Genomic DNA, 14433 nt, shown 5'->3' on the forward strand with positions numbered 1-14433 from the left:
CATTGAAACTTAATCCCTAGAGAGTAGATCTTGGGTACGTAAGCAGTCATTATCTTGGTTCAGTTTCATCTCCCCCAACATCAATTTTCTCTGTTTCTTAGTGCATTCTTTATCATTTTCTCTCGTTGTGTTGAAATAGGTTATTACCAAAACACTTGGATTTAATGCGTTTAACATGCCCCTGAATTATTAAAAAAAAAAAAAAAAAAAAAAAAAAACATGCCCCTAACTAAAAGAAAGAGAATGGGCCTGCGGTTGCAACCAAACCATGGACGGGCTAAAAATATGTGTATGTGTCACTCATGTGTTATTTTAAAATTACGTACATACATACTAGTGAAATCTTAAATGGTAACAAGTTTTCTTTTGATAAAGTAAATGGTAACAAATAAGGACCCGCAAATCTACAAAATCTAATAAAATTGTTAAAGTGGTTTTCATATTTTTATTTTTTAATATTTTAAAGTTCAATTCTACTAAAACAAAACAAGTGAGGATGGAATGTTTGGGTTTTAGTTGAAAAATTCTATGCTACACTTCATTTGTCGCTCCCAAAAAATTAATATAAAAAACACAACAACTGAGACATGCTTTTGGTCATGCCATATCTGCAAATTTGCTACCACGTTTGTTACTACGCAGTGAATAATAACAAGTTGGTATGTTTATAGAGATGATTTTTAGTATTTTTTCTTCAAACTTGCTACTTGACGCCATTAATTGTGTAGTTTTGAGCACGTGGCATATCCCACATTAGTTTGCACAGACCAATTTTATTATAAAAATAAATAAAAAACACTTAATAATGTTTTATCCCTAAAATATAACAATTATTATAATGATGTAAAAACAATTATCTCGTAATTTAATATGCAAAATAGGGACAGAATCATCCAAATAGTTTGTATTGATGGAGACAACTCAATCAAGAAATTGGCCCACGTCATCAATAAATGAAACTTTATCTTAATGGTATATTACATTTTAGCACCTAAACTAGAATAGCTATTACAATTGCATTTAGCTGACTCTCTTGTAATTTAAGATAGAAACCGAGGACAAAATCGTCTGAAGTGGTGCGAACGGATTTGCCATGCCCAAATGGCTCACTTGCCTACGCCGCATTATAGGGTAGAAGATATGTTTTTCAGCGTGACAAACTCAAAGGCTTCAGACTCTTCTCCACCGACACCAAAGTTCTGTGACCCAAAACGCACATGTTAAATTCAGCTAGCTTTTAAGCATTGCTACCCCACTTGTTTTGCTTGATTATAACTTAGGCTAAGTCCAATGGTGTGCCATCCCACCAAATATAACGAAAATTGTGATCCAATGGTACGTCAAGACGCTAACCTACCAACACTATCGCTATTAATTTAGCTATCTATACCGTCAATTTTAGCGATATAGCGTATGGTCTGCACGCTAGTATGAATGGCGGGTAGAAAAAATCTCGCCACTCACAATTGCGGCTAGAACAATGTGTCCCTACCAAAATTATTTTGAAGAAATTGGTTTCTATACTACGCAAGAAATATGGAGATGGTTCATTGGAGAGATACAAGGAAAGAATGAATCGTGGAAAAATGGGATCTAGAAGGCTAGAAAACCATAGTATTGAGGATCTTGCACTGGACATAGCTTTGAGAATCCATGGAGATGAAGGAAAAGAAAAGAAGGTAGCAGAGATAGAAGCAATGGAAATGAAAGATACGCTCATGAAATTGCAGCAACATGTTGAGCAGTACTTTACAAAGCCAAAGACATCGGGAGTGAAAGAGAGTGCTTCTTCAATGAATACTGAGAGAACCACAAAAGGAATCGATATTGCTGTTGATAGTGAGAATGAGGAGAATATGCAAACCACTAAGGTTTCAGCCATGAAGCCTACTACTAAAAGTACTTGGGCAGAAGTTATAGGGAAAACAACAGCGGGAAGAGATGAATTGAGCTTTATACCGCCTACCATTGTTAATAGGAAACCGACCATTCATGTAAAGAGCTCACAATTCATTGCTTTCAATAAGAAGTTTGAAAACTTGGTTGTTGGGTCCTTTATGGGGAAGAGGCTGAATTGTACAACTACGTCAAGGAAATTGTCAGTAGAACATGGCAGCTAAAGAATTTCACTATGAAACCTTATGGAGATACCATGTTTACATTTCAATTTGAGAAGGAAGATGATCGGAAGGCAGTCTTGGACATAGGCTCCTTTCATATTGCGAGCAAGCTATTTGTTGTAAGGCCGTGGAAGCTTTTTGTGGAGGTAGAAACAAGAGAACTGAAAACGATTCTGATTTGGGTTGTGGTAAAGGAACTACCCATGGAAATGTGGAATAAAGAGGGGTTTAGTCAAGTAGGGAGTACAATAGGTGTGCCAATGTTTACAGATAGGCTTACAGAGAATATGGCTAGAATATCCTATGCAAGAGTGTGTATTGAGATAGATTCTAAATGCCTATATCCTACTGGTATACCAATGATTTTAGATCCAAGGAGAGCATACAAGGTAACATTCGAGTACAACTGGAAGCCATTGTGTTGTAGTGGGTGTAATGTGTTTGGGCATACTGATTGTTTCGACCCCCACCTACGTGGCAAATGTCCATTAGTAGGGGTCTCTATTTTATTCATTTAATCAACAGGGCTAAAGCCCAATTCGCAATATCATGGATTAATGTACAGGCCCATTAGCTCATGTGTCTAAGGTTAATGTACAGGCCCATTAATGTACATTAACCTTAGCCACATGGCTTGCCACCAATATACGTTGATTTATGTCCAGATTCATTTCTCATCAAAGAGATAGTTATCAGTTGACAGTTATACTCTATCACAATTACTCAAGATACAAGATTACTTAAGCTACAAGGACTCTCTACTCTACCTCTATAAATATCAAACTATTTTTCATAAGGAACTACGTGGAAACTTGATCCCTAGATAATAGATCTTGGGTACGTAGGCAGCCATTATTTGGTTCAGTTTCATCTCCCCCAACATCAAAATCCTCTGTTTATTAGTGCGTTCATCACCATTGCTCTCGTTGTGTTGAAGCAGTTGACTGCCGAAACACTGATCAAACTTGCCCAAAGAAACCAAAGGCAGAGATGGAGATGAGAAAAGTATGGTTGCAAAAAGATGCAAAAACAGAAAGTGGGACTAAAGAAACAAATAATCTCGATCAACAAGAGCGAAAGGAAAAAGACAAAAACGAACAAGAAGTGCAAGAAGTACACACTGTTGATGATGATAAAAATTGGGAATCACCAACCAAAAATCACATATGTAAAGCAAGGAGCACCATTAATGACCGAAATTCAGAAAGGGAAGATGAGAACAGGGGAGACATGGGGAAGTGTGAATTGGTGGTGGCAGATAAACAAAAGGGTGGATTAGAGAGTGATGAGACTACGAGTATACGACTGCAACTCTTGCATGAGGATAACAGGTATAAGCACTTGTTCATGGACACTGAAGAAAATGAAGAGATGGTAGAAATCAATGATACAACACAGAAACTAGAAACTTCAGTGAGGAGTGACAAGGCAAGTAGCAGTAGAAAGGAAGGGACTAAGACTAGTCACTTTGTACACCCTCCTCAATCTAATTGATTAATTTCTCCTGTTGGAATATGAGGGGGGTTCAATAAAGCTTTTAAGCAAGTTGAAGTTAAGCATATGGTAAGAAAATATGACATTAGTGTGATGGGGTTGGTAGAGACAAGAGTACGTGAAGCTGAAAAATCGAGAGAAAGTATTTACAAGAACTTTCAATCAGTGGCAAATGGAGGGTAACTATACTAGAAATGATGGAGGTAATATATGGTGCTGCTAGGACCCAAGGAATTACACAACAGTAGTGTTACAAAAGAATACACAACATATAACTATGGAGATGACAACGATAATTGGAGAGGAGTTTATGATTTTCGGTCTTGTATGCGAGTACAAAGATGCATAATCGAAGAGAGCTATGGAGAGATATAGTGAATGTCACACACTATACAGAAGCCTTGGATGCTAATGGGAGATTTCAACTCCATTATGGCACCTCATGAGAAAGATGGAGGGCTGGAGGTGAGAACTCAGAACTTCTCTGATCTCTTGGATTATGTTTTGTCAGCTAGCTTGGTTGATATTAAATTTAAGGGTAACATGTTTACGTGGAACAATAAGCAAGAAAACAGGATTAGTTGCAAGTTGGATCAAGTTATGGAAAATGCAGAATGGGTTGGTGAGTATGGGGATCATGAAACGGAGTTTATGAATTATGGGGCTTGCTCAGATCACACGCCTATGATTGTAGCCTCAGTAGTACAAAGGAACCAGCAGAGGAAATCATTTAAGTTCTTTGACTTCTGGTATCGAGAGAAATATTTCATGAGCACTGTAACAGCAGCTTGGGGCAATGAGGTAGTAGGGAATCCAATGAATGTATTCATGAGAAAGTTGAAACTGACAAAAGAAACACTGATACACTGGAATAGAGAAAGAATTGGAAGTGTAGCTAGTCGGGTACAAGAAATAAAGGTTGAACTGGATAGGATCCAAATTGGTTTGCAAGTACAGCCGAGGGATATTGCCATTATAAGAAAAGAGAGGAAAGTAATCACAACTTATGCCCAAGCAATCACGTCTGAAGAAGATATGTATAGGCAGAAGTCGAGGGATCAAGTGATAGGCACTGGGGATAATAATACAAAATACTTCTTTAAGTCTATGCAAGCTAGAAGAGTCATAAATAAGATCACATGTTTGCGAGACACTGCGGGGAATGTTGTACATGACTTAAATGATATTGGTAATGAGTGTGTGGAGTTTTACAGAGAACTGTATAGTCCTACTACAATGCAGGAGGTGGATTTCTCTGTGTTTCAAGATATTGGGCCGAGACCGCAGTTAAGCCCAAATGACTATGAGGAAGTACAACGAGAGGTAACTAGGGATGAGATTACGGAGGCATTGGCCAATATTGGCAATGACAAAGTACCTGGTAGTGATGGATTCTCAGCTTTTTTCTTCAAGTGCACATGGAAAATTATTGGGGAAGATTTCATTAAGGCCATAAGGAATTTCTTCCACTTGAGTCAGATGCTCAAGGAGGTAAATGCAACATGTATTATTCTTATACCAAAAATTCATATCCCTATGTCATTGTCAGACAACATGCCCATTGCATGATGTGGTGTCATATATAAGTGCATAACGAAGATAATGACAAGAAAGATGAAGGCAATTATGCCTAAAGTGGTTAATCTTAACCAGTCAACATTTGTTAGTGGTGGAAGCATCCAGGACAATATTTTTCTATCTCAGGAGTTAATGCATAGTTATCACAGGGATCAGTATCCCCCAAGGTGTGCGGCTAAGGTGGACTTGAGAAAGGCATATGATTCAGTAAGATGGGAGGCTAAGAGTTTGCTTTGAGAAGAGTTGGGCTGCCAGCAAGGTTCATTATATGTGTAAAAGTATGTGTGGAGACAGCCTCATATTCTATAATGATTAATGGATCTTCTTATGGTTACTTCAGAGGAAGTCGAGGAATTAGGCAAGGAGACCCAATATCGCCATATTTGTTTGTGCTTGTTATGGACTTATTCTCTGAAATTATGCATCACAGTGTGAGAGGAGGCCAGTATAAGCTACATCACAAGTGTGTTGATCCAATTATTACTCACTTATCTTTTGTGGATGATTTGATGGTATTTATGCATGGTGATAATGGTACAACCAATATACTAAAAGGGAATCTCCATAAGTTCATAACAGTTATAGGATTAGAAGTGAATGTACAAAAAAGAAATTTATTCTTTACAAGGGTGGATGATGCCACAAGTACATATATAGAATAGACACTTCTCTTCTTAAGGGGTGAATTGCGCGTTGGTGAAATATCTAGGGCTGCCTTTGATAACTACAAGGTTAAAATCACTAGATTGTTGTCCTCGATCTCATAACCATGATTACAAGGAGAATACAGAGTTGGAAGGGGAAACTACTTTCTTATGCAGGTAGACGACTACAGTTGATAAAAGCAGTACTGAACAACCTAAGCGTTTACTGGGTTGCTGCTTTCACATTGCCACAAAAAACAATTGATGACATCAATAAAATCCTCAGAAACTTCTTGTGGACAGGACCGGATTGCAAGCAATCTCATGCCTTGATAGGGTGGAAAGCTGTATGCTTCCCAGTTGAAGAAGGAGGGCTTGGAGCTTGAAGCTTAGACAAGGTCAATCAAGCAGCAACTATGAAGCATCTATGGAAAATAATCACAAAGGCTGACAATTTGTGGGTGCAGTGGATACAGAAGAACTTAATTAGGGGGAGAGACTTCTGGCAGCTTAAAATACCCAATGACTACTCCCGGAGCTGGAATAACTTCCTCAAAGTTAGAATGGAAGCATTAGCTATAGCCCATCATCAAATTGGGAATGGAGAAGTCACAAGCTTTTGGAATGAACTTTGGCATCCTTCTGGCATTCTGAGGGACAAGTTTCCACAATCACTACTATATACCTCTAACTACAACTTACAGGTGAAAGTTTCAAACTTCATAACAGCTGGCCAATGGGTATTTCCACAAATTTTAAAACGGCACATAAGGGAGATTGTTGAGACCACATAGGGTGAAGTGGAAATTATGGGTGACGAGGATAAAATAGTATGGTCTGCAACAACAAATGGTGAATACAGCATGAAAGAAACTTATGAGAGTTTGAGGGGAACAAGGCAAGTAGTGCATTGGCATAAACTGGTGTGGTATCCAAACAAGATACCCGAGACATTCATTCATAAGTTGGATGGCGCTAAGTGGTGGACTGAAGACCTAACAGGAACTTAAAGAACAAAAGGTTGTTGACTCTGATATGCACGTCTTCTACTGGAGAGAAGTAGAGACCAAGGAGCATCTGTCACACAATTGCACGATTCCACAAGCTGTGTGGACCATGTTACTAAAGAAGATGGGTTTTAACAGACAGAGAGCACCTGATTGGCAAGGAGAAATTACATGCCTTGTAGTTGTTGCAAAGGGGAAAGGGATTAAACAAGATGTGATAAGGCTTTGTGTGGAATGGGTTTAATTATTGGATGTGGAAGGCAAGGAATGACAGAATCTTTGAGAACAAGCATGTGAATGTGCAATAGTTATACCGATCATTGATTGAAGATGTGCGGATAAAACTGATGGCGGTGGAAATCAAGATGCCGCAAGGGCCAGCAACTAATAGATTTACTGAGATCTTGAATATCAGGGTACAGATCAAACAAAGGAAGCATATTTTGTGTAAATGGCAGAAGGCGGAACTGAATACGCATAACCTTAATACAGATGGTTCTTTGAAAGGGATGATGGGGGTATGGGCATCAGTTATAAGAGATAATGACGGAGAGGTATTAGCAGCTAGTCATGGGAAAGCGAGCAAAACCTCAATTGATCTAATTTAACTGGAAGCATTAGAGAAGGGGATGAAGATGGCAAAGAAACATGGGATACGAAGACTCGCTCCAGGCGTAAACTGACTCTTCGACGGTGATAGATTTCTTATCCAACAGGTGTCAACACCCGCGGCAAGCAGAGAGGATGATAAGGTGCATTGCGCGAATGAAGGGGCATTTTGACCACTTTAACATTATACATGTATTCCGAGAGACCAATAAGCTAGCAGATGCTTTAGCAGCAATTACCCTTACATGTAGTTATTTAGAATTAGTACCAAGCTCATTTGTAGAAGATGTAAATAAAATATTACATGATGATGCGATGGGAAAGAAATATGTGAGAGAATGAAATGTAACAAGCTATTTATTTTATTTTATTTTAATAAAATGGGGTAGGGGACCTCTCTAAAAACCTCGCTTACCGACCAAAAAAAAAAAAAAAAAAAGAAAGAAAGGGCAAAATAGGGAGGGAAAGAAAAACTAATTTGGCATATGTTTTTGGGAGTGGCGGCTAGAATTTTTAGTTTTGTTTACTTTTTTCCATCCTACATGCCTATGTCAATGGCGGCCAGGGGGTTGTGATTTTGTTTTTTTTTGTGCGAGAAAAAATTGGGTCTCCAAACGTGAACTTGCTAACACTATACAATATTCTATTGTGGTTTGGTGCAATCTATTGGCTTAGCCTTGAGCAAAAAAAAAAAAGATGTGGGACTTCCTTTTTATATTTCCTTAAGTGCCCATACTTAAAATAAAAAGATTGTTTTAGAGTTGGGGTGATTCTGCCATTTAACCAAAAATAGGTCTTATCTATAGTTAGCAATTCGTAATGCGGCAAAAAATCGATACGGAAAGTATTCGAGTAAAATTCGAGTTTCGATAAGAATTCGTTTTTTCAATTTAGATTAAAAAAAACAGAAATGGCAAAAGTTAAGTTCGTAAGTAATTCAAGTATAATACAAAGCTAAAAATAAAATAAAAAATACGAGAAAATTTGACAACAGACTTGTAGTGAAAATACAATAAATTTGCGAGTAATTTGCAAATTCGCAAAGTATTCGCTGAATTACTAACTCCTACTAACTATGGAATCAATGCGGGAGTTAATTATTCGAGAATTAATGATTCATTGCCGAATTAACGAATAATTTTGTATCATTAAAAAATACGATATTTTTAAACGTTTTCCAAATTAAAAGATAAATTCACGAATTTTTAAACATTTTTAGGATTTAGGACTCCTACCCATGTGCCTTACGTAAAAAAATAATGCTGGGCTTAATTGGTCTGCTAGGCTTCTTTTGACAAATCAAAACACTGTTGGACTAACTTTAACTATTAGGTGTTGTAATCACGATATGGTTACATGAGCTTGGTTAGTGTGATACCAATTTTATTTATTTTCCAAAAGAAATTTGTGGAATTTCAATTCTCAAATATTAGTTATGACATCATGTGGTTGTGTTTTTTTTTTTTCGATAAACATGTGGTTGTGTTAAAGAGCGTTGTAGTAACACAAATTGTCCAATGTCCCCATTGCTCCTGCACGCACTCTCATAATTCGAAAACCGCGCTCTTGTAATTGGTATACGCGCTCTGGGAAATGAATACCGCTTTCAATTGAAATTAGATATTTAGCTCCACATACCAACAGTTTTGTCCATGATCGATGATCGATGTTGAAAACATAGTAGGGATTAGAGATTCACTACTTAAATCACTACTAAATAGAATTGGTTCGTGGATTTGTTTCAATAGTTTCTCCCATAGTACAAAATATTAGGATATGGGTATTTATCGATATTCAATTTTAGATATGTATCGTGGATATATTCCTCTCTTTGGGGATATTTGACATTATTTCATATACAAATATCGTAGATATATCTAAAATATCGAAAAATATCGTGGATATTGTGAATATTTTTTGATATATTATAATACATTATTTATATTTATTTGAAATATAATGGTAAATATTAAATAAAATTATTATATACACAAAATATCTCAAAATATCGTAAAATATCCCTAAATATAGCAAATATTACAAATATCATTGAAATATCACCGATATTTATAGTCGTATATATTTCTGAACATATCATGATATTTATATATCTTTTTCTGGAATATGGATAGATATCCCCAAATATCGGGATATATCGGGATATTTTGTACTATGGTTTCTCTTATTATCTGAACTTCAAATTCCACAACAGAGTGGAAGTGGGAAAACGCACTGTTGAAAAACAGTAACTTTTAAGGAGTGACCCACTCTTTCTCGAGTGTGAGTCACCCGGTTAAAATTACAGCAACTATAAAAGAGAAGTTATAGTTTTGACCTAAACATATGAAAAAGAAAAGAGAGTGATTTTAGAGAGTATTCTTAGCGAGTGATTGAGTGATTCATTCTTAGTGAGTAAAGAGAGAGCTCTTCTTTATAACCCTCTATTTTGTTCATCTAGTAAATTATTGATCTCGCTGTGTGGACGTAGGCACATTGCCGAACCACGATAAATTATCGTCTTGTGTATGTTTGTTCTTTATATATTCTCTACACTTGTTTATGTTGATATAGTTGATTGGGTTTATTGCTTGAGTATTTGTTGGAATCTTGTCTTGTGTGAAAGATCACTCTTTTGGTGATTGATCTAGTTGTTGTTGTTGTTAGTTTTCGCATTTGTGCACAACACGCATTCTATGAGAGCATCATCAACGCGCTGCTATATTCCATTTCTAATGTGATAGGTAGCATTTTTTTTTGGAAATTTGGTTCACCAACGCACTGCTATATTCCATTTCTAATGTGATAGGTAACAATTTTTTTGAAAATTTTGTTCACCAACGAAATATTTGCCAAAACACTGTTTTATCTCAAGAATTGTTAAATTTTCGACCAAAATACTCATAAATTTAGCGCCACAGAGCTAAATTAATATAGCTAAACGGTCCATCTTGGGACAACTTTAGCCGCCTAGATGTTGGACGAGTCCCATCATCAACTTTTGGGGATGCAACACGTCCGAAGTTTTTCAATTTTTTTAATAAAAATAAAACGGCCACCGTAAAACATCCCCAACCCCATAATACAAAAAATTCATCATCATTTTTTGAACGGGTCAAGTTTTGCGGTTTCAATATTTTGATTTTTTTTAGTAAAAAAATTAGAGACAGACGAGACAACTATTCTCGTTTGAATGTTTTTTTTTTTTTTTTTTTTAAATAAAAAAAATTGAAATGCACGGGTAAAATTCTGGCGTCCCAAATAGAAAAAATGCATTAGTTGGTTTTAGTAATTTTGACCAAGCTAAAATGCCAATGTGTCGCAATTTTTTTTTAGCGCGTTGATGATGCTCTGAGGCTGCAGAAAAGCGAAAACGAGGGGAGAGTTGAGGATTTGATCACAGGCTTGTATTACGCAAGTGGGAGAAAGTTTTTTCCCTTTTCTTAGAAGAAGAAAATAATCTTGGCCTTGTACTATAGTAGAGCGGTTTCAATTATTCGATAGATAGTCTGATGCCGAGGTTTTACAAGTTCACTTTTCTTGTTTTCCAATGTGGTTTTCTTTGTTTTAATTTGATCTAATTCATAAAATGGTCTCAAACTTTGAATCTCTGCATTTCCAAAACTTATTGGAAGCAACTTGGTCTTAGAACACATTACTGGTTGCAATTTTGGCTCGAGGACGCAAACTTGATCTTATTAAAACATAGCATTGTTAATTTTAGAGTTTACTTTGCAATTTTAATGAAAGTTTGTGTAGAGATTTTGTAAATTTATGTGTATACATAGCCGCTGCTCTCGAGGCGCTCTCAAACACAGAGCTTCTCTACTCGGGCGCTTTAATGCTCCGCTTCCGCTTCACAATTTGTTGACTAAGAATCTGACCAGACTTCTGAGTGAGTATGGAAGTCGACCAAAAAAAAAAAGAAAAGTATGGAAGAGAAGCGGTACAGAGTCAAAAATAAAAAAAGATGAATTTGTGGTCTTTTTCCTTTCATTTCCTAAAACAGGAAAAAGTATGGGAAAATTTTACAATTTGTAATCGTTTGTCATCTTTAGTCCGTGAAGATAGCATCATTAGCAATGTTCATCAACGGCTGTAGAGAATCCGGGGAGAATTTCCTAGCAAAAAGAAATGGATCATGCCGCCGCCTTTGCACGTCAGAAACATTGACGGCGCCACCCACCTCATCACCGTATCGAGGCCTACCTTGTCTTAACACGTAGATGAGCTGGTGTCCCACCTCAAATGCTTCATATGTACGAGGATGACCACCAGATTGTCCTCTCCAATCAACATGAGTAAGCGTAGCTGGCACGCACCCAAACGGGTCCTGCATACTTATCAAAGTGGGAAAATAGTGCTCCTCTGGATAGCACACGTCGTTTTGAACACAAGGCAGCTTAAACTTCTTCCAGAGTCGCTGGTCTTCAACCACCAACTTGGCATGTCTACGTGTCAGAACGAAAAACTGTGAGCCGACACGGAAGTCTCTGAACGGAACTTCTGGAAGCATGACTTCTGTCCCACGTGCAGCCCATCTGTCGTAAGCACCTGGTTCATCTTTGAGAATCTCGATGAAGCTTTTGTTTGAACTTAGAAGGGTGGTGTAGGTGAAGTTGAAGGAGTGAAGAGGGATGCAAGACGGGGAAAGAAGAGCGAACATTGCATTGGACGAGTCGTGAAGGAGCGCGTGAGCGAGGAGGCGGCGAGCGGCTGAGACTAGAGACGAGGTTAATCGTCTAGTGGGTTTTGAGTGGACGACTTGGTGCGAGAAGACGCCGGAGAAATTGTAGAACGAGGAATTGGGGTCTGCATGTATATAGATGTTGAACAGGTGGTCGTGGTTTGGAGTGTGATTGTCCTTGGCCGTTCTCCAATTATAATTGGAATGGAAAAAGAGTTCCCAAAGTGGAGCAAATGGGAGAGGACTAGTTGTAAGGAACATGAAAGCAATTCTTTTTGGTGCATTTGAGGGTGATGGATTTGGGTGTACTCGAGAAGCCAGACGGAAAAGCGATTTGTCGTCTTGTGGAAGTGGAGATGGCGGAGAAATGGTGGTGGTGTTGGTGGATGTGAAGAGAAAGGCAAGAGGGACACATAGTAGGAGAACGCAACAAAGAGAGAAAGGGGATGGAGAGAGCATCTTGTTTTCTCTTCTGCCGTTCGAAGAAGACACGAACAGTACACCGTGAAACAGAGAGAGTAAAGTGGGATTCGGTGGCAAACATGTGGGGTGTTAAAGTGCCATGAGTTAATTGCATAGTTTCACTTTTAGATGGTGATAATTTCCTGGTTTGGCATTTCTCAAGTCTAATATATGAAGTCACACTCCTAATGTTTCTCCTTATATGTATTTTAACAAGTGGCTTGCATGCAAAACATGGAGCCATAGAGGTTCATATGCTTAGTCCGAGGGGTGCGTAGTTCAAACGTACGGTGGTTAAAAAAGAACAAAAACTTTAACGCAGGGTGAAGGCACTTTGCATAACGCTACACATTATAGTTGATTGAAACCTATGTTGCACGGACTAAGCATATGAAATCTTAAAAATAGGACACGGATGCAACCTGGACTCCGGAATTAAATAATATATATAATACTATTTTTTTAAATAATAAAATTTTATAAACTAATTCATGGATATTTTCAGTGAAAAAAAGACCTCAATACAATTTATAATTGGTCAGTTTTGGCCCCAATTATAACAACCCAACTAACTAAAATAATAGGCCCAAATTACAATATACAAAGCCAAGCCCATATTAGTGTGCTAATAAGTTAGAACCCATTATTTAAGAGAAAGAGAAGAAGAAAAGCAATACAAAACGGAAGAAGCCCAAGAATGAGATTGATGAAATATTCTTTATCAAGAAAAGAAAGAAGTCTTAACAAGAAGAACAGCCAAAACTGAAGCAGAAAGAAGACACAAGTTCAAAGCTAAAGACAAAGAAGGTGAAGAAAAAAAAGAGTCTAATAAGGTTCATGTTCATCCGCCATCTAGTTCTAGACCCAGAAAAAGAACTGGAGATGGACTAGTTGTTTATTTGCGAATTGGGAACTGAGGTGGGGATACCCCAGGGGCGGATGAGGTTAGGGGGCTACTAACACTAATTAACACTACTTTTTTTTTTTTTTTTTGGAATAGTTACCACTGTCAGCAAAAGGGGCTACAGTGCCAACTCATAGATCCGCCCCTGGATACCCCGCTTTGTCCCTTCGATTGTTCTTGTTGTTTCTAATTATATCAGTTCGTATAGGACGAATGTATTTCTTCTTTTTTTTTGCTTTTTTTTGTGATTTTGACCTCGCCCAAACTTTGGTTGACCGCGTCCTGCATGTGTCTTGACCTGCGTCCAATTACATTGACCGTGTCTTGACCATGTTGACTGCGTTGGACACGGTCCATCACCGCATCGTGTCCAACGTGAACACAACACTTTCATAGGTGTGTCCCTGCTTTAGAGCTTGAAACACTTGACGAAATATTCAAATCCAAAGATGAAATCTAATCAATTGGTTTGTTGGAATTTCTTTTTAAGATAACACTAACTTTCGAGCCTCGTCCTACAGTGCCTACGACACGATTTGTTATGAGGTGCTTATTATGTTGTTTGTGACATTAATCTTGGTACACCCAAATATTTTCAAATGTATGGCCTATGTGGAAATTTGTAGACATTTTATTTTGAAGTGGTTGTTTATTTTGTAGATGTCAATATGTGGTGGTGTTTCATACAAAAAAAAATTGTGCCTTTTGATAGTTGAAACCTTTGCTATGTATCTTACAATAAAACGTTGATTGGTACGGTTATGCAATTTCACTTTTTTCTAAATGCATATACTATTTCATTTTTGGTTACAAAGCTAAATTGTAATTAATGAACTAAACATTTGATATGTGCAAAATAATTTGATTAGTCGGACATGAATGATAGTTGGAGTATGTGAATTGTACCTAATAATTATTATAGAGCCTATAC

At 37.4% G+C, this 14433-nt stretch overlaps 2 protein-coding genes across 2 annotated transcripts; one reads left to right on the forward strand and one right to left on the reverse strand.

The window, feature by feature from the left end:
• The first annotated feature begins 4025 nt into the window (after nt 1-4025).
• LOC147510201 (uncharacterized) lies at nt 4026-6222 on the forward strand. The gene is made up of 4 exons (XM_086598051.1): nt 4026-5105; nt 5214-5359; nt 5533-5726; nt 6014-6222. Exons 1-4 carry the CDS (start codon nt 4026-4028, stop codon nt 6220-6222), a joined length of 1629 nt encoding a protein of 542 aa, XP_086454177.1.
• Nucleotides 6223-11384: 5162 nt separating this feature from the next.
• LOC147510202 (glycosyltransferase BC10-like) lies at nt 11385-13003 on the reverse strand. Its single transcript, XM_086602225.1, has one exon. It carries the CDS (start codon nt 12593-12595, stop codon nt 11504-11506), a length of 1092 nt encoding a protein of 363 aa, XP_086458351.1. The 5' UTR covers nt 12596-13003; the 3' UTR covers nt 11385-11503.
• Between the last annotated feature and the right edge of the window lie 1430 nt (nt 13004-14433).

This window comes from Coptis chinensis, chromosome 3 (genome assembly GCF_015680905.1).
Source record: "Coptis chinensis isolate HL-2020 chromosome 3, ASM1568090v1, whole genome shotgun sequence".
In the NCBI taxonomy this organism is placed as follows: Eukaryota; Viridiplantae; Streptophyta; class Magnoliopsida; order Ranunculales; family Ranunculaceae; genus Coptis; species Coptis chinensis.